Here is a 21,125-nt window from a genome sequence, read left to right as displayed (position 1 = left end):
CTGAATAATTGATCAGCTTCAGTGAAGTTATGAAGGATTGATAAGGGAGAAAGGGAATGTAATACTATTTCACATTTAAAACATCTGGTGGGGGGGGGCTGGTAATCCGATAGCTTCCTCAAAAGGCACCATATTTTATATTTTTCAAAGCCCTCCATGGGGCTAAGCCAACACTCGCATAATCATACATGCACTTCACATGTAATTAGAATTATCAGAAGTCTGTGCACTGTTTCTTAAATATTTAACTGATTCTTGATTCAGCCAACTGTTGGAAAGACAGAATAGCCACTGGCTGATAATTTTCAGATTCCGATTAGACCAAACCTTGCAGTCAGAAGGTTGAAAGCTCAAGAGGAGGAGAGAGGAACCCCAGTAACCTGTTTTACAAAATGCTGATCCTATGAAACCAAGGGAAACACTTCATAAGGCATGACCTTGGTCTCTAAAAAGGACACATTAAAAACTGCAGGGATTTTAACATGGAAGCCTTATTTATGCTATCTTGGTTAAAGTTAATGAGATGCAAAGAAATGTTAGTTTACTTACAGCTAACAGAAAGACTTGGAAGTTAACATGTAAGGACTGTATGTGAGGTTGCAAGAGGGTTTAAAATGATTCCACAGCAAGTAATAGCCAGAAAACGACAGCAGTCAAACTCGAGATGTAGAGACCCTGGTGCTGCAACCAACATTCTAAGGGTTTTAGGAGGCGCTCGGCAATTCTCTTGGCAGTCACAGAGATAATACTGCATTAGGAAATTCTTTATATAACAGCAGAAGGGAAATTTCTTGAGCCTTTTATTCAAAGGAATTTCTTGCCTTTGAAGATACTTTATATTTCATTTAAGCTCAGTCAATAAATTTATATTATGAACATCAGGAATGACTTTAATCATAGTGTTAATTTCATTTTACTTCTGCTCATCAATTTTATGTATAAAGCAGTTGATATGTTAAACAATACATGAACCAAAATAGGAATATAAGTCCTTCCTAATGAGGTATGCTGACAGCTGTTTAAAGGAAAATATAAAAAAATATACTTTAATTACCAGAGAGGACATAACACAAAGTGGTATTTAAAAATTTTTTTAAAATGATTACTATACAATTTCTAATACTGGCTTAGAATATGTGCTTTTTGATATGGTAATTCCAGTTCATTTAAAAAAATCACAATATTATAGAAAATGTAACATTCTTTTTATATACAAATACCTCTCTACTACCTTGGGCTCAGAACATCTAGAAGAGCAAGAGACATTATGTAATATACTCGCCATATTTTGCTTTTTAAAGAAATAATACATTTATGTTTGTGTTGAAATGGTAATTTTTTTTTCTTTTTTAAAGATTAGACTTAATGTAAAGGCCATAGAGTTAATTATTTGTGTAACCCTGAAAATGGAAACATTCTTTTTTCTACTCACAATTGAGTTAAGTGAAAATTCAGATTCTATCCCTTTGCTGTAATTCCTTGATGATATATAACATTATCTCATGGCACAAGAGGTACGTAATAGTAGAAATACTTTAGACAATTTACTGGAATTTTGTTTCAGTTACTGAGGTAGAAATTGGCCATATGTTTTTCCATTAAAAGATAAAAAAAATTCATCTAAATGTATGGATTCAAAGACATACATTTTTCTCATCAGCTGTTTAATCATAATTTCCAACCCAAAGACTGTATAGAAATTCATACCACTGGTGAGAATGTTACAAAGTAACTTTGTAAAACACACTGAGAAAACAGGATGGACTGTGTCACAAACAGTTAATACGGTATTAAGGTAAGTTTTCTGGTTTCTAAAGAAAAGGTACTTCAGAATACAGTGTGAGTCTCAGAAATAACTCTGACCATTAAGAAAACATTAAAATTTTAATAAATAACATACATGAAAAACAAACATTTTTAAAAAATTACCTTATACCTAATAAAATAATCTCTCTGATGAAGATTTTAGTTGGATTCATCTTGGCATTGTTCATTTATATAAAATGTTTGTACTGCATTTATTCTGATGAAATTCCACCCTTTTGGAATCACATGAGACGAAACCAACGCGACTACAGTATTGTGCCTTCTTGAAATGCTTCTATCCACCTGTAAGAGAAATTTGGTAGACTTGTAAAATGCAGTCACCCAACATATGGTAAGACAATACTATAGACCACAGCTATTCCCTTGGATCCAATTACCCTAACAGTATATTTAAGATCTTTTCTATAGCAAACGAGAATTCTGTATGAATGAAACTACCCTTTATCTGGTAACCTGGACCAAAATTTGGCCTGAAGAGTGCATCTCTTATTTTTTTTTAGTGGTCAATTTAAAATGCAGATGGCATATAAGTTATACCATAATAAATAAAAAGATTTTTTAAAAGTCAAAAGTTTTCCTTAAAATTAACACATTTTAATATTCTGTAATGTGAAAATATTGCAACCCATGTGATATTAATAAACTCAAAGAGAAATTTATAAATTAGTCTGTATTAATTCTAAATAACAACTAAGCTGATTCTTTTCATCCAACTACATTCAACTCTCTTGAAGGGATTTCTATTTTGTCAACTATATAAGGAAAAGATACATATTCAAAAGTTCAACAGCTGACCATGAACACAAATGAAAATTATGAGAAATACAGAATTGTAGGCAATTACTATTTTATCCAAATAACTATTTTTTAAAGAAAAAATAGCTGTGTCATAATTTTAAATTATTCTTCCATACCCAGAAGTAATCATTTAGTTTAACAGCTATATATGGTTCAAAACTCTAATACAGACTGAAAAAAAAGGCTTATACAGTATTTGTAATATAGTATCTGATTATTATTGAGGGGGAACATGTTTAATTCTGATACATTAGTTGTAACTACCTTTAATAAAAGACAATGCTTATTTAAAGCATTCTTTTAGATTTGCATGTACTTTTGAGAGCCTAGTGAGAAAACATGAGCACCACTTAGTGAAAATAAAAATGCGTATTTTGTGAGGCTAAAATAAAAATCTAGTGAAAGGGAGGTGAACTGAATTGTTTTGTTCACAGAGGACCTCAATTTCACAGAGACACTCTTCTCTATGTCAAGCAATCTCACGACATCTAAATAAATATTCTTTTCAGAATTTTGAAGAGACTATTTCAACCCCTTCCATCTAAAATGATATATGTTTCCTTCTACTCAGTCACTGGGAAGCATAAGAGACTCTTAATGTGTTTGACCTTCTCCCCAAAGATGTAAGTTAGCAAGCAGCTGTTTAAGCTCCTGCCGTTCCATGGCACGACTGACTCACTGGATTGCCAAAATCCCAGAATGTTTCAAGAGAAAACTCTCCTCATTGGAGGAGAGGTCAAATACCTCTGCTTCCCTTCCTTTCAGCAGAGCAGCTTCATGCTGCTTCCTTGGAGGTCATGTATACACAAAATATTTTGGACAGAACTACCTATTTTCTTTTCCTCTCTGCTTCCTGAAAATATTCCAGATACTCTTGCCTATCTTTAAAACAATTCTAAAGAGTTTGAATAATATGTTAAATCTTTCTAAATGGGATCTGATTTATATTCTTTGTTGATCCCATGCATGGAAGTAGGTTATTTTTAAAATCAATCATTTAAAGTAACAATTTGAAATCTCATGTATGAAAAAAAAAAAAAAGCCTAAATTACTTACTTCTGAGCTGAGTGAGCGTCATCTGCTTTGAATACATAAAACAGCATGTTTTTGTGCAGTAACTGAAACACTCTAGACTCTGAATTCTCATCTTTGACTTGAGTGACTGTGAATCCTAGTAAAGGTTGACTCTCCAAAGCTGCCACGTCCTAAATTTACAAAGACACAAAGGAAGATGGACTTTTAAAATGAGACAAAATTCAGACCTGCAACTTTTTATCTGAAAAGCTCTAACTTAATTTCAAACAAACACACATATATAAAACAATGGTAATTCTAGCAACTAATTCACTTTTCATTTAGTCAACAATATTTATTGGGCCACCCCCTCCCCATCCATCAGACAGACACGGCACTAGACAGTTTTCAATGTGTTCATATTCACTGATTTCATGTTATTTTCCTACAACCATGGGAAGTGAGTAATTGCATTACTTTCATTTTATGGATGCAAAAAACACAGCTCAGAAAGGTGACATACCCCAGTCTTACCAAACTTCTGCCTTTAGTGAAGTAGTCAGTGGTCACATAATATCCCCCAAATTTAACATTTTAACACTATGGAAAATTCCTAACATCTTTGAGTATCTTTAGGTACAAAACAAGGACACTGTTCATGTCAAAAACAACAGTAATATCTCCCCCTCTCAAAGCAAAGCAAAAGCGCAGACAAATAGATCAGGCAAACACTAATTATTTCTAGGTGGCACTATAAAACAAGACTCCAAATTATTCATGTTTACATTTCAGATCTTACCTCACTTGCAGCATATGTATATAGTACTTTATTTTTTATGACAAACCACAAGTGTTTCCAAGGTTTTTTATTGCCCTTTGATCTGTACAAGTAGCCACTCATAGAGGAATCTTCTGTGTTTGCTGATACCTAAATAAGCAAACCCCATACACAGTTTAACAGTTTTTAGACAATATCAAAATTTAAAATAACAAAATTGTTTTTGATCATTGATGCTGAAAGCAATAACCATAATAATATCGTGTTTAAGAATGAAACTGTTTATATTCAAAATCTGCTACTGTACAGACTGAATACTGCCATTACCGTGAGCACAAAATCCTTCCTTTTAGAAGCAATTCCAGAATTTTACCTGGTTTACCTGTGCTTGCATGTATAGGTTTCTTAGTGGGTTCCAATAGGTTTTCTGGGTTGCCAGGAGATGAATAATAATTTCAAATGACAAAAATGCCTTTTAAAAGCCATGTTTTGGGGACAGTATATGTTGTTTATTGCTCTATTTTAGGGGTGTTAGGGAAAATTAACTTAAACCTTTAACTTTGTTTCTGAGATAACTCTGGATTTCTACAAATTATATCAACAGATAAGTAAACAGGAAATTCTATTTTTGGGGGGAGGGGGTCATGCAGCTTGTACGAATCTTAGTTCCCTGGACAGGGATCAAACCCCTGCTCCTTGCATTGGGAGCTCAGAGTCTTACCCACTGGACTGCCAGCAAAGTCCCAAGTGGAAAATTTATATCTAATGTTAAATTAGAATGTCTACTAAGTGCAAGTAAATCTGTATACAGAAATAACATCTTATATAAGACTACCAAGTAATTAAAAAAAAGGAAAACTATAACATTTACATTCAAAGGAGGTTTCTCTTAAAATGAAGTTATACTGATACTACTGATACTAAGTACTTAGGTTAACTGTTACTATCGTTGCCGAAATATTTTGTACATTGCTCTTTTGGAATATTTTACAATTAATTTAATAGCCATATAAGACTAATCACAATACTGAGTAATCATAGTCCTCTATTATCTTTTTAAAAGAAAAATTAGCGTTAAACCAGTTTAATCACCTAATTTACAAAACTTTCATTCTAATGATTCATTTAAAAAATAAGTGAAATTATCAATTCAAGAGACACAGTCTGCCGTTACTGAGGGTACTGAAGTTTTGAATGTATGTAATTCTAAAAGATGAATTTCTAAAAATGTACTGAACATCAATGGAATAAGAAAAAACTTTCCAATTCCTTAAAAAGTTAAACATAGGATTATCATATGATCAAGCAATTTCACTCCTAGGTATATAACCAAGACAAACGGAAGTGTAAGTGCGCGTGGAAATCTGTATACCAATGTTTACAGCAGCATTATTCACAATAGCCAAAAGGTGGAACAACCCAAGTGTCCCTCAACAGATAAATGGCCAACCAAGTTGTGGTATATATCTAAAAAGGAGTACTGTTCAGACACAAAAAGGAAAGTGCTGATACATGCTATAACTTGGATGAATCTCAAAAACACTGTGCTAAGCGAAAGAAGCCAAACATTCAGGATCATATACTGCATGACTCCTTTTACATGACAGATCCAGAACAGACACGAGCAGATTCACAGTTGCCAGGAGGTGGGGGTCGGGGGAGGGGGTGGGGAATGATTATTTAACACATACAGGGTGTTCTTATGAGCTGATGACAAAGTTTTGAAACTGGAGCAATACAGCAGTTAGATATCACTGTGAATACACCAAATACCACTGAATTGTGTATCTTTAAACAGTTAATTATATGTTACGTGAATTTCACCCCCGTTTAAAACAAAAGACAAAAAAACACAGGTTTCCAAGGGGACTACTTTGACTTGTATAGAACATAACTGGAAAAATGAATTTCCTCTGGGTGGCCACAGAGGCGCAAAGCAATGGTTTTCAAACTTCAGTAGACATACACCTGAATCACTGGGAATGCTCGTTCAAGTTTCCGATTCCACACAGCTTGGGCCCAAGAATCTGCATTTCTAGTGAGTTCCATGGTGGTGCTGCTGCCACTCTGGAGGACACTGAGAACCAGCGGAGTCAGGGGAGGAAGCAGAGGTTTCAAAGTGGAAGGCCCGTTTGTGTGCTTGGGTAGAAAGATGTACAAAAGAGGACTGGAATTAGGTTGAGTCTAGTCTATAGCCCATAAAGAGTTTTTGTAGACAAAAACTCTGTGGAGTTCTGACTAAAGAGGGGAGCACGTGTCAGAATTATAAACAGTGACATCAACATGGAGAAGTGAAAAATTGCAAAGAACTGAAAATTATTTCAGTTGGTTAAAAACTTCAAAGTTTTTGAATGTAGACTTAGATTCAGGAACTGTGTGATCGAAGAAAAAGAGTTAAGAGGTATTCACTTAGCCGGCTTACCCAGTTCCACATGAAACTTGGCAAATGGAACTGTAAATCCTATTCTTACTATTTCATGAGACTGGCTATAAATCACTTCCTAGTGTTTCAACAGCCATGATGAAATATGCTCAACTTTACATAAGGAACATGATCTTGGTCAAATTTTTAGAGTTCCTTTCTTCCACTTTTCATGATGGAACACCTCGACAGCAAACAAGCAAGAGAACAAAATTTAAAACGCTACTTTCCTGGGCACAAAACCAATTAATAAACTAACCAAAATAGGAATGACTAGAAAGGCAGAACTACTGACATCAGCTGATTTAACACTTGACTTTGAGGAACTGGGACAGAATATCAGTGATGCATATGGATTTACTCCAGGGGCAGGTCAAGCTTTGTAGGTTATTAAAACTTAAAATTTTTTCTGTTAAGTTGAAGGAAGAACAACCTACTATCAGTGAACAACCTACTATATCAGCTGTATATAACCTACTAATGCCTAAGAAAAAATAAGCCATGCAGATGAGTAAATGCTAACAAAATCCCCCCAAGAGTTTATAGACTTCTTCCCTCTGATAAGGGGTCTCCTCAAAGTAATTTTAAAAATCAACACAAGTCCAAATTATCTTTACTTTCTATCACTGCTATAAAATGCTTTCCAAACCTTTCAACATTCATTTTCTAAATGACTCAGGTCATAAGGGAGATAAGGGAGGCCTAAGCCACATCCATCTTCAGTATTAAAATGCATGTCTTAACAGTGGTGGGAAATGGCATCTTCCTTTATGAGAGAAAAACTAAAGTACTATCTGGGTATGAATAATTCAGCCTCTATCAAGTTGCAAGTTTAATGGAAACACTTACTTCTTTCAGAGCAGCTGGGATTTTTTTCTGTTTCCTCCCTGATGGAATACTATGTAAGACTGATGATAAGGCACTGGAAGGAGATTTATGATTTGCAGGGGATCCAAACTTAGGAGAGTGCTGGTGATCTAAAACAAACCAGGTACACTTATGGAACCAACGGTAAACATTCTGCAATTCAATTTAATCCAAGTCAATAAACACTGTTGTGCAAAATATCCATGGAAGGATACTTAAAGAGACTTGTGTCACTGAGGCCCCTGGGAAAGGAAGCCAAATGGGTGGAAGCTGAGTGGGAGGAAGACTTTCCACTGTCTATTTTTTACTTTTTTCAACTGCAAACCATATGAAAGAATTGCCCCTTTATGCCTTTAGAATTCTGAAACATGTTCATGTACTACCAACTTAAAAAACTAAATTGAAAAGACTTCTCTCTTGACTTAAAAAAAAAACTAACAACATCATTTAGTATCTAATACATGACCAAATAACATTACATAAAATTTTCAAAAAGAGACTATAAGGCAAGAGGAGGCAGTAATTAATTTTGACTGCAGAGGTTCAAGGAAAGCTGGGAAAAGAATGAGTTTTGAGTTGGCATCAAGGTATTAAGTAGGAGTCTGGCAAGCAAAAAAGAGGCGGAAGAACACTTTGTGAAGAAAAGTCAGCATAAGCAAAAGCACAGAGATATGAAATTAGATCATCTATTTGGAGGTGAAACTAGAAAAAAGAGGACTGTTTCTAAGGACTGTCTTTTAGGCAGTAGGAAATCAAAAGCCTTCTGGGCCGGGAAGTAGACTCAATCTAGAAAACCAAATCTGACAGTAGGAAAGGGGAAGGATTTGCAAGAGAAAAACCTGTTAGCAAAGTAGGACAGCAGTCAGATGAAAGATAATGAAGGCTTTGTTAGGGTGGAGATGCAGAAGTCAAGAGCAGGACAGATTTTTCAAAGATAAATTTGCCAAGATTTATTGACCAAATGGGTGACAAAGGAGTATTCAACTATGGATTTTTGAATGTTTGAGCCTATATTAGATACTCAGAGAACAGAGGGAGGAACATAAGGCTGGCAGAAGATCAGGTGAGTGTTTCTTTTTGGAAAATGTGTACAGAAAATAACAAACAATTCCTCTATTAATGTATGGATTTTGAAATAGCATGTCAACCAGTTTTATTCACTTAGACACTCTCATCTGCTAATGAAAAGCTTTTCTTCATCGCCATGAAGGATCATCTTTTAAAAGTTCAGATCCTCTAAGTTTCAGGAATTTTAACTACGGATCTTTTCTCAAAATGTAGACCTGAGCTGCATTCATCTTAACTGGAGGAATAGATACCTGCAGGCAGATATAACTCATCATTTTGTAGCTGGTAAAAAGCTGCACATTTAGATGTAGAATAAAACCTCACACATCAGTCCAAGTGAATAGAATAAGGCTAACAAAGTGCCACTTGGTATGTTTTCATAGAGAACTACTTGACTGATTGATAAAAATGATTTGTAATACACATAGATGTGAAACTAGAAACTTGAAAATTACTTAGAAGCTAAAGTTCCCTGGTAACTGTTCTAAGCATTTCATCCTGTGATTATACTTCTACAATTAGAATCCTTAGCAAAACCCTTTTCCGAATAAACATAAAGTTTCAGTGCAACCTTTCCTGGAATCATCACAAATATGAGTGAAGAAAGCTTAACTATCCAGTGCTGTGTGACACCTAGAGGGGTGGGAGATGGGAGGAGGTTCAAGAGGGAGGGGACATATGTATACCTAGGGCTGATTCATGTTGATGTATGGCAGTAACCGACACAAAACAGTAAAGCAATTATCCTCCAAGTAAAAATAAATAAATTTTAAAAAAAGAAAGAAAAAGAAAGCTTGACTAAGTTAAGAATGCAAGATACTTAATATTGTGAGAGAAGTATCACTAATTATATTGCTAATAGGCCCTATGACAATTCTTTTAGAAGGTTTTTTGCAAGCATCTGGGACATAAAGGGATTTTCAGTTAAATCTTTACTTATACATTACCTAATTTCTGCAGTTCTTGGAAACAGTGTTCACATACTCTTGCTGGTTGATTTTTCAGGTAATCTAAGCCATACTTATTTGATGAACAAGCTTGGCATACAATCTGCAAACACATTGGAATTATTTCATTTCATTTAGAATAACCTTTGTATCTAAACCATCAGTCGCAATTTATAGCCCAATCTACTTTTCAAAACCTGTTCATAGTCATTGAGTCTCGATAACAACTCAGCAGAGGTATGTAGGGAACTCACGCACAGTACCACATTTGAAGAGGCCACAGATTATCACTGATTGCTTATGACAGATAATAATATACTAATGGAGTTAGCAGGTGCAAATGTTTAGAACAGCGCCTGGTGGGTAGTAAGTGCTACGTTAGCTGTGCCATCATTACTGTGATTGCCAGCATCACTGCTGCAACCATGAATACCTGTGTTGCACCTCTTCCTGGTGTCTGGCCTGTATTAAATGCTCTCTAAATAACATCTATTAAATCTTTACAGTCACTCTCTGATTTCATTGTTACTATGCACATTTTACTGATCATGTTATGAAAACTTAGAAACATCACAAAGGGTAACTTCAACACTGAAAGTTTCCTCCTGTTAAGAACGTAGTATTGGGACAAATGTAGTTTCAATAATTAACTATAAATGTGAGCATGTATTTAATTGTCAATTTGTTAGTTTTTTTTTTTTTAAATGAACATGTTCTACTATTGACATCCTAAAGTAATCTTGGGGTAGAAGGAGTAAGTTTCCTAACAAGATTGCCTCATGCTAAATGTTTAGGGGGGGATACCAGTCTTGAGTCAGTATCTCTCTCCTCCCTACCCTACAATGGTGTACAAGGGGAAATACACTTCTTCACCATGTACAGCGTGGAGCTATTGAAAATCACAAGGGAAGAGAGTGTGATCCTCTCCAACCTTTCCGCAGGCCCGGCAGTGATGTCGTCTCCAGGTGAGAGTAAATTCACTGGTGCAGATCATACACATGGTGGCCCTGGTATCAGGAATCCAGATGGGAGCCTTAGATCCAAGAGGACTAACCTCGTCTTTATCTTCTGAGTCAGCCTGTAGAAGAAGGACTTCTGATTATTTCTAGGCACACTGCCTGCTACTGCTCAAATCTTTTTATTTTGCACTGGCGGCTCACAATGCTGACGGAATCATTAAGGATGTGGATGAAACAGGAACAACTGTATTTTTCATCTTCTCAGGATATTAAGATGAGCTACATTCCAACAATCCTCTAGTGCAAAACGGTACTACCACTGCCTGTGGTAGTGCAAGGACAGCTGATCAGTCTCTTCCTCAAACTACACTACTGTATTTTCTACAGTGAGGTTTTATAACCAGAAAAAATACGAATGCACTATACACTATCCTAGACTTGTAGGGAGACATTAATAGAATAAACATTTAGGCTCTGAAATTATGCACATACCCAATCCTTCTGTGAAGCATATGCTGCTTTTCTAAACCCCTGGGAAAAGTTTCTTTAAGGTGAAAATGGTTTGAAATGCACTTAAAAAACACGCGAAGGAAAAGAACAATACCTCATCAAGACTCCGACTAGGACAGAATGTGATTCTTTTCTTGGCGTACTCTTCTATTGACCTGGAAATGGCTTCGAGCCATTCATCCCTTTCTGGGGCAGAACTGTTGGGGGCAAAAGAGGTTCTATCAGCCAGATGTCAGCTCTTATTCTTTGCCTTTTTCTTACTTTTTTTCCTTCTGCCATGGCAACAGATTCCACCACCCTCCAACAATGTGAGTCACAGGCAACAACTAGGAGGTTTCTGGGCACAAATAACCGGCGGGCATTTAAAGAACATATGGCATTTTAGCAAACACAACACTTTTCTTCTTTCCAAAGATACCACTTTCTAAAACTGAATGGCTTTTGAAGTCTCCTAAATTTGGAAGTATTTTTGTTCAATTTAAGGGCTATTCATGCAATTAATAATTGTAATTACTTCTATAACCAAGGAGCTTCCTGAGATATAATCCTAGCTTTAAAAAATATTCCAAGGAATCAAGTTTCAAATCCAAATTTACAACACAGAATACCAAATATTTTTAGGTTACTAAATACTCTAGAAAGGGCACTAGAGTAAAGGAAACATATTTTTGGTGTCATAAACAGAAGCTGAAGAAGTGTTTAATAAGGTAGAGAGCCTTCAGTGGTTATTAGGGCTCCTCTACCAATTCAGTCCATCACATTTTCTGTTCTTACCCTCAGTTCATCAGGAATGTCTGACTCAGATATAGATAGAAATGGGCCAAATAGGGGGATAGCCTGCTCAGAAAAATGCGTTCTTGTTCTACGTTTTTGCAAAGAGGCCCTCTAAAAAAATGCTATGGTGACTCAGAATCATTACCAGTATCGGTGCATTTGTTTTGCAAACTCAGGAGGGGAGACACATTTTAGGTATTGTGTGTGTATGTGTGTGTCTTTGTAGAGAGAAAGAGAATTTAATAATAAATGTAAAACTCTATCATAATAAAAATCCATTATAATAATGGGAATGTTACTGTGTAAGAAACTGTGCATTTTCTTATTTTTAAGAGAAGCATACTCAAGTATGCAGAAGTAAAATGACCTGATATTTGCCATTTGTTTTAAAGTACTTTCAGAAAAAGGAAAATCTGTGGCAGAACCTTGGTAATTTTTTGAGTCTTAGTGACCAAATATGCAGGTTCGTTGTAGTCCTCATTCTATTTTTAAGTGCATAACTTTTAAGTAATGACTTTAAAAGGAAAAATTCCATCATAAAAAATTATACAAATAGGCATATTTTGATGAATCCAGAGCACATCAAGGAGATACTTTAACCTTCCCCACCATAATCATTCTCAGAAATGAACCTTCCAACTAAATGGCTTCAGTACCATTTAGAAAATGCACTCATACGGATATTAAAAGGAAGGCATCCAGTTTACAAACAAAATTTTAAAACTAGTATATTTTTCAAAGTTTCATTATATATCAAAACCAAAATAAAATAGAAATAGCCCTATCTCTCTAAACCAAACAAAACCCACCTGTTACCTCTACTATTCCACCATCACTGTCCCACTAGCTGCCGCTAATTTAACATTTACCACATTATCAGCCAATTGTGCTGAATGCTCTCTGTGCAAATGCCATCACACCTCATATCCTCAGAGGAATATCTCTTTCCCCCAATCCCAATTTCACACACCATCTCCATCTATAGAAAAGCAATGTGAAGATTTGAATAGTTAGATAATTTGCTTTAGATAATATGATGCTCAGGATGCTCAAGTGCTCAGTCCTGTCTGACTCTCTGTGACCCCATGGACTGGAGCCCACCAGGTTCCTCTGTCCGTAGGATTCTCCAGACAAAAATACTGGAATGGGTTGCCATTTCCTTCCCAACGGATCTTCCTGACCCAGGGATCAAACCCATATTTCTTGCATCGGCAGACAGATTCTATACCGCTGCATCACTTGCGATGCCTTAGATAACCGGCTGCTGTGTTAAATGGTGACCTGGTATCAGACTCAGGTGTGGCTAAGGATGGAACCCTTCACCACCAGGCCATCTCTAGCTCCTGTTTCTGTCCTCTGAAGAGTTATGCTATGAGATCACAGGTCCAGGTTCCGGGTAAACATTCATAAAATATTACTGTCCCCCCTGCCTTCTCTCCTTCCCCAACTTTTCACTGGAAAAGGTAACAGAAAGCAGAGAGTCAGATGGCTAATTTGAGGATTGCTGTCTGATTTTTCTGGAGCCCTGGGAGCATGTGGAATGTGATTCGACTGCAAATCATGTCACATATGCTGTTCTTTCGTTTAGTTATTCCTGGCTTTTTCTTGTGTGGGCTTCTGCCAAAACAATGTTTATCAGCTCTTGATAAAACACGTCTCAGAGACCACACACATTTGCCTCGAGCATCAAGTGCAGATATTCTAGCCCTGCTTTTGTGACATGGTTAAGAATCAGCATCTTCCTCCTATGAAAACACAGTTAAGCCAAGTATTCTTTTCTTTATGGAATGTGGACATTGCCAGAAAGCAAATTTGCATCAGCCAAGCACCTTTTCTCCACTGATTGGAAAGAATTTCTAAGGGAAAAAGTTCTCCAATAGAAGGGATTTCTGGTGTGCTCGACCTGCCACACTATGGCCTTCTTGTGTTAACTGCGGGATGCTATTCTGGGGTCCAAAGGCCCCATCATTTCAGTTCACTGGATAACGTTTACTGGGAGCCTTCCATGGGCCAGACACGATGCTGTGAACCGGGCACAAAAGTACCCTTCACTTCCAAGTGCTGACACCCAACTGAGGTGAGACCTAAGAACAAGTATTTACCATATAACACAGTAAGGGTAAAGTAGGTAAGTAACGCAGAAATAGTAAACTACCTCATCTGGGTCGCAGAGAAGGCTTTGCAGAGGTGATGACTAACGTGCGACTGGAAAAATTACAGGATTTAACAGGGAAGTCTGTGGTCTCCCTGTGCACTCCCAGTCAGTCTGCTACCTTCGGTCATCATCTCTAAACTGATGACTCCCCAGGACATGCCTGTAGTCTGGTCTCCCTTCTGATATCCAGCTCCTGGCATAAACTACCTCTGTGCTGACCGATGGCTTATAGGCACCTCATATTCAATATGCACCTGTGAGCCTGCGCTCACTCACTCAGTCGTGCCCGACTCTTTATGACCCCATGAACTGTAGCCCACCAGGCTCCTCTGTCTGTGGCATTTTCCAGGCAAGAGTACTGGAGCAGGTTACCATTTCCTTCTCCAGGGGATATTCCACATTCACATCTGAACCTAAATTCCTGATTTCTCCCCAAAGCTCTCAGTTACCTATCACAGCAACCTGATACGTTGTCCAGGCTAAAGACTCAATCTTACTGCCTCTCTCATTTCCTTTGTCCCATTACTCACCGCTTTCAGTTCCCTCTCAAACTGTTCTCCACGGAGTAACCAGATATTCTTTTTAAAATGCCAATATGATCAAATCATTCCTTTGTATAATCTTTCCGTGGTTTCCTGTGGCTCTTAGGCTAAAGACCAAAATCCACAAGACAGTTCTGCATAACTTTTCTCCCCGTCCCTTCAGGTTTATCTCGGGTCACTCTCCCTCTCATTTGCTATGTTCAAGATGCAGTGGCTTTTCAGTTCTTCAAACATGCCATGCCGCCTTCCACCTCAGGATCTTCATTCTCGCTACTCCTAGTGGCCAAGAGCCCCCTCCTTTTCTCTTTGCCAAGCTATCCAACTCCTACTTACCCTTCATAACTCGACAGACACAGGACTTGAGGGAGGCTATCCCTAACTGCCCTTTCTCCATCAAATCTAACTGAAGGCTAGGCCTCAGTCTAACCATAGTCCAGACCTCACCATCGACAGCCTCCTAACTGGTCTTCCAACTTCTACTCTAGTCTCTGGTGGCCTGTCATCTACAAAGCAGATAGTGTGCTTTTTTAAAAATGAAAAATGAGGTCACATCAATTCTTGGCTTAAACTTTTGGATAGTTTCCCATCACACTTAAAAATTCAGTGATCTTACTAGATCATTCTAGGAGCCAGATCTGAAAAAACACACAACATCTAGATATTTAACTGATAGGCAACCAAAGAAAGAAAGACTGACCATCATTTTCTGAATTGTTTAATTTTTAATAAACAGAATGTTTGTTTATCAAAGCACATTTTAGTTAGAAAACTTAAGTGCAATTGAAAACTTAACTTCCCTATAAGCATTTCCTCTTTGGATCTTTGAAAATAAATTTCTTTATTTTAAGAACCAAGCTGAAGTATTCGCCAGCAACCTGATATACAGGGACTTGATGTTCTTTGCATTTTTTGTACTAATTCAAGAAAGAAAGAAAAGAAAGGGGAAAAATCACACAGTTCCAGGTTATCAAACTATTTTCCCACCTTCTTTAAAAAAAAAAAAAAAATTGGCTGCACTGCTCGGCTCATGGGATCTTAGTTCCCCAACCAGGTACTGAACCTGGACCCTGGGCAGCGAAAGCGTGGAGTCCTAGCCACTGAGCCACCAGGCAAGTCCCCTACTCTCACATTTTAAATACTGATCTGGAGGATGCTTCAAGTACTCGCTCCCTTGACAGAGCTCTGCTTGCTCCAGCCAGTATCTGGGAAGCACGTGACAAACCCAGAATACAAGAATTTGTCTTCCCCTGTCATCCTGAGATTTAGTATCAGACAGCAGTGGCCTTTCTGTTTCAGAAGAGTGACACAACCCAGGGAGCTGTTCCTGTGGTCTGATTTGGGAAGTCAGCACATTCGGTCTGAGGCCTTCACATCCATGGACACAGGCAATATTAGAACAGTTAAAAGAATGAATTTTAGTGTCAGATCCAAATTTCAGCTCCACTGGCTCTGCTACTTAATAGCTGGTTGACTTTTTTCACCATAAAATGGGTATAATAGTAGTAACTCACCTAAAAACGTTATTGTGAAGATTTAATGAATTAATACTCAGAAAGTACTCAAGACAGTCCCGAGCACAAAGTCAGCAACATGTAAGGGTTTGCTGCTATTTTGATTACATCAAAGGTGAAGTCTGAGAGCCACCCAGACTTGTTATCCAGATCTGGCAGTAGAGCAAGCTAGAGCTGTTGGCGTCTTTCCCTTTACCAGTCAAATCCTGCCAGACAGCCATTCCTGGCACTTAGCCAAACCTGAATAATGTACCTGTATGAGTCATACAGTTTCAGGTTTCCTCAGCACTTGATTTACATTATGGTCATATATTTTGCTGTACACACAAATCACTGTAGGTTTCTACTGGAGGAAAAGTGGTATTATAGTAACAACAGATTTAAAACCAAAAAAAGTTCTATTCATATCCTGACTTTGCCAGCAATGCAGCCTTAAGAAAACAACTCAATTTTTCTGTAACTTGGTCTTCCTCACTTTTATGACACCTACCTCAATAGATTTGTTATGACCTTGGAATGTTATACGAAAACTTCCTTGTAAAATATAAAGTGCTAGATGTTTTAAGAACATTCCATATCACTGTAGAAGGATTTGAAATACCCACTTCAAAAACAATGATTGGCAAAGCACTTTTTAGCATTATTACTCCATTCAGAGGAACATTTTAATATTTGTGCTTCTAGCATACTACTGCATCAGCTCTCAGACATTCTCCCTACATGGTAAATCAAGAGTAAACTGCGTGGGGGACTCCCTTGATGGTCCAGTGGCTAAGACTCCTCGTTCCTAATGCTGAGGAACTGGGATCTGGTTCCTCTGGTAAGGGAACTAGATCCCACATGCTGCAATTAAGACCTGGTGCAGTCAAATAAATTAATAAATTTAAAAAAGAAAAAGTAAACTGCATGGTATTAGGAGAGAAAAGAAGGGGGGAAATAAGTCTAGTTGTTAACCTTAATGTGAAAAATGTTTCAGGTATCTGAGCCCGTAATACTGGCAAATGTTTATACATATTTGTAAAATGTACCTGGCTGAGAGGATGAAGGAACGTTCTACACTTTCGATCTTAAGTTCATTTTGATATGCTTCTTGGGTGGGTTTTCTGACCTGGAAGAAAGCAAAATGAACTGAGCAGACATCTCCTATGGAAAACCTCATCTCTGATGTGCAGTTAAAACTACCCAGTGCTCTCCCTCATCTGCTCTATGCTCCAGATGAATGTAAACACCCACATACTCAAAAGCCCAACTTTCCCATCTTCAGGCCTTTGCTCACACTATCCCCTCTACCAAGAATGCCTTTCCCCACATCTCAGTGTGGCCAGATGTGACCCACTCTGTTAAGATTCTTGGCTCTTCCTCCAAAAAGACTTCCTCAAGTCTCCCTCTTTTCTCAATGCCAACTATCCCTCCACCATGTCCCATGAAAAGCTACACGTTCTTTATTTTCTGAGCTCCCATGAACTTTGTGCCTTTATAGTGATTATTTATTACCATCTATTTTATAGGTGTTGACATGCAGTGTATTTGCTTCCCCACTAGCTGCTAAACTCATGGGGGTTTAGAGCAAAGGTGGAGATGAAAGAATCCTGCTTCAATTCATCTTTGTATTTTTCACTAAGTCATTAACATGTTTTGTTTATAGCAGTTCTCAGGAAATATCTTGTAACTAAATTAATATATGAGGGAAAAAATGAATAAGTGAACACACGAACAGGAACACATGGAGACAGAAGAGAGAAGGATTATGAGAAAATGATCATTGTAGGGATTTTTCTCTAAATACATCTGGGTTAAAAATATATATATATCTTCTAACAGATGCACAGACCTTCATTCCAGCCAAAGATAGCATGTTGTTCAGTTTGTACATCCCAGACTGCACTGGTGTTGTATACAACAGGGCATCATTAAACTGAAAGTAGAAACATTTCATAGGACAAAGTAAAGCAAGAAATTTTATCTACAAAGATACTGGTAAGACACAGGAATAAAGGAACAAAATTACCTCTTTGCTTCAAACTCTCAATAAAATACTTAGATTCTGCTTATAAAATCAGAACCACCTAGAATGTTCTATTACAATATTACTAGAAGGCAATTTCTGGAAAATGCACTTTCTTTCCAAGTTCTATAAGAAATTTGACATTTTCTGAATTCTAAATCCCACTAAGGAACTATAATCTGCCAAAACAAAACACCGACAGAATCAATTTTTCCAAATCAGACATGAAATAAACTAGATTCAAAAAGGAAGTAAATTTCTAGTTATGCACCATACAAGACTTTGTTTCCTATACTTGACATGCAAATAAGCACTCCAGACAGTCAAAGATCCCACTAAAACTGCTATTTGAACATGCCAAGCTTATCTGGCCTGAACAAAGGTCTCCTTTCACTAAGCAATTACCCCTGCCTTGGGTTCAACAGCAACACACATGGCTACTTACCAGGAAAAACATTCGGGGCTGCATGACTTTCCGAGATAGCTTCATCAGAATTCCTTCTTTGAGAAAAACCTGATTCATCCAAACGAGCACCCATTTAGTACCATCACAACTGTAATATATGTATACACGTAATTTCCTTTTCAACCTTCTTTACCCAGATGCTTTGTGTGAAGGCTGGGTAGCATAGTTTCCTTGTGGCTTTTTACAGCCATGGTTTCTTTTAAAACCCTTACAGTCATTTAGGAATTGGATAAGCCAGCAGAATTCTATAAAGCCAATACTGACCCCAGGGGTACCATGTGGTCTAAAATGTAATTGACTGAGTGTGTACTTTATCCCCAGGCTGAGCCAACATCCTGACAATTGCACTTTGTAAATTTCCTGAATTCATTCCCTCAGCCACTTTTGTGCTCCAAGAAGAGCATCAGAACACCAATAATTTTCCCCTCCTCTCAAAATTCACTCTTAAAGATTTGAAATGAAATTGTCTTTAAAGCTGTGTGAGGTCAGCTATATTACACAATAAGACGATCCTATGTAATCAGATACTCTGTGGGGTCCATTGCCATGCTCCTAATTGAATTGGACTTCTTGTTACAGTGACTGAAATCATGCATGTTTTTAAAGGATAGAATGAATGCAGTTAATCCAGATTGGGTCACTGAAGACTAACAATAACAAAAAACCTATTTTCATAACTCAAATGAAAATAGCTACAAATGGTGACTAAATCCATTGTATTAAGCTTGTAAAGGGCAATCTAAAACACTTACCCGTCCAGGCTGAACTATTTCATGGTGTCCATTTAAGCTGTACTGAATTTGCATAAGTTTCTGGAAGTTGTCCTACAGAAAGAGAATGCAGAGCATATGAAGGCATAAGCTCCAAGGTACAACAGTACAACAGCCACTGAAATGAAGATACTTACTCCTTGCTTCATGGTGTCATTGGCGTGGTTGGCTACCTCTATAACAACAGCAAGGGCATCTAAAATACATAGGAACAGAAGGGGCATTTGATCACTATCATTACCAATGAAATGCAACATTGAGCAACCCCAGGTAACAAGACGGCTAGTGGAGGAGCTCAGTTACCTGTGCGTGGGCAGAAATACACGTGGTGAAGTTCGAGGAGAGCAAACCCAAGGACAAACAGACAAAAACAGTACTTAGGAAAAGAAATGAGCCAAAGACAGACTCTGAAGACACATTAGAGGGAATTCCCTGGCAGTGCAATGGTTAGGACTTCCACTGCAGGGAGTATGGGTTCAACCTCTGATCAGGGAGGTGGCCGTGCGGTCTGGCCAAAAACAAAAAAGTCACATTATAGACCATGCATATCAACAGTAGGAAGTCAGGATTGTTTTGCGCTGAGATTTGTGCTCGTGGAGACTACAAGGATATGAATAGGATTTAACTGGAAGCTGAGGACCATTCCAGGATAAACTGCCTTGACAGACAAGGATCCTGGGGTAGGAAACCAGAATTATGAGAACCTTCAATTTAAGAAGGTCATGGCTCAGCTGTCTTCTCTTAGTCTGATCCCGAGAGGGAAAAATGCCACGTGGACGCATACTGTATCTTAGGAAATTACACACATTATTTTGTGAGTTGGGTTACTGAGCCTCACCTGTGTTTTATTCTTTTTATTAACTTCTTGCTTTTACCAAATGTTTCTGAACATCTCAGTCTTACCATCTTCATTATACACATAAAGGAAAAAGTGTCCCTTGTCTCCTTTTGGGCCATGGCTGTTCTCAATACAAGACAGCACTATTCCCCTAGGGAATGCCTGGATATGTGTAAGATAACTTTTGTTTGTTACAATGATGGGAAGGTCCACTGGCCTTTAGTGGGAAGGAGCCAGGGATGTTAAATATCCTGCAGTGCTAATTAGCAATCCCCACAAAGAAAGCTATCCCAAATGACAGCAGCACTTGCACAGAGAAAAACTGGTAGAGCGTTAAAGAGGGAAGCACACTCTCCTGAGCCTGGTGTGGCGGTGACAGTGATTATCAATCAAAGAAATGTGTGTTTTTTTTTTTAATCAATTTCTGGAAAGGGTTTGAAGTTTTTTTTGGACCAGCTACTATACCTACTGGGATTCCCTGATGGCTCACATGGTAAGAATCTGCCAGTAATGCAAGAGATCCAGGTTTGATCCATGGATTGGAAAGATCCCCTGGAGAAGGGAATGGCTACCCACTCCAGTATTTTTGCCTGGAGAATTCCATGGACAGAGGAGGCTGCTGGGCTACAGTCCACGGGGTCGCAAAGAGTTGGACATGATTGAGGGACTAACTATACCTTTCCAAGGGATACTCTTTCTGGTATCGACCCTGGAGGTTTCTGTAGCCTTTAAATATATTATTGGACTTTCCTGGCAGTACAGTGGATAAGAATCCACCTGCTAATGCAGGGAACATGGGTTCGATCCCTGATCTGGGAAGATTCCACATGCCGCAAAGCAACTAAGCCTGTGTACCACCACTACTGAGCCCATA

The 21,125-nt window shown here is 37.8% G+C and overlaps 1 protein-coding gene across 3 annotated transcripts in view; it reads right to left on the bottom strand.

The window, feature by feature from the left end:
- Window positions 1-1,647: 1,647 nt before the first annotated feature.
- Window positions 1,648-21,125, bottom strand: part of FGD6 (FYVE, RhoGEF and PH domain containing 6) — a 105,392-nt gene continuing 85,914 nt past the window's right edge. For 2 of the 3 annotated variants that reach the window (XM_006064476.4, XM_006064477.4), the window contains exons 10-21: window positions 19,551-19,609; window positions 19,396-19,467; window positions 18,623-18,691; window positions 18,004-18,087; window positions 17,201-17,280; window positions 11,285-11,387; window positions 10,653-10,799; window positions 9,722-9,824; window positions 7,689-7,816; window positions 4,439-4,567; window positions 3,682-3,830; window positions 1,648-2,109 (exon numbers count right to left, since the gene is read on the bottom strand). In XM_006064476.4, coding sequence (XP_006064538.3) covers window positions 2,073-2,109; window positions 3,682-3,830; window positions 4,439-4,567; window positions 7,689-7,816; window positions 9,722-9,824; window positions 10,653-10,799; window positions 11,285-11,387; window positions 17,201-17,280; window positions 18,004-18,087; window positions 18,623-18,691; window positions 19,396-19,467; window positions 19,551-19,609 — 1,160 coding nt within the window. In that variant the 3' untranslated portion in view covers window positions 1,648-2,072. The remainder of the gene's footprint in view (window positions 2,110-3,681; window positions 3,831-4,438; window positions 4,568-7,688; window positions 7,817-9,721; window positions 9,825-10,652; window positions 10,800-11,284; window positions 11,388-17,200; window positions 17,281-18,003; window positions 18,088-18,622; window positions 18,692-19,395; window positions 19,468-19,550; window positions 19,610-21,125) is intronic. The other variant, XM_044941813.2, reaches the window with a different exon arrangement.

Source organism: Bubalus bubalis, chromosome 4 (assembly GCF_019923935.1).
Source record: "Bubalus bubalis isolate 160015118507 breed Murrah chromosome 4, NDDB_SH_1, whole genome shotgun sequence".
Classification (NCBI taxonomy): Eukaryota; Metazoa; Chordata; class Mammalia; order Artiodactyla; family Bovidae; genus Bubalus; species Bubalus bubalis.
This window is presented reverse-complemented; position numbering and strand designations above follow the sequence as displayed.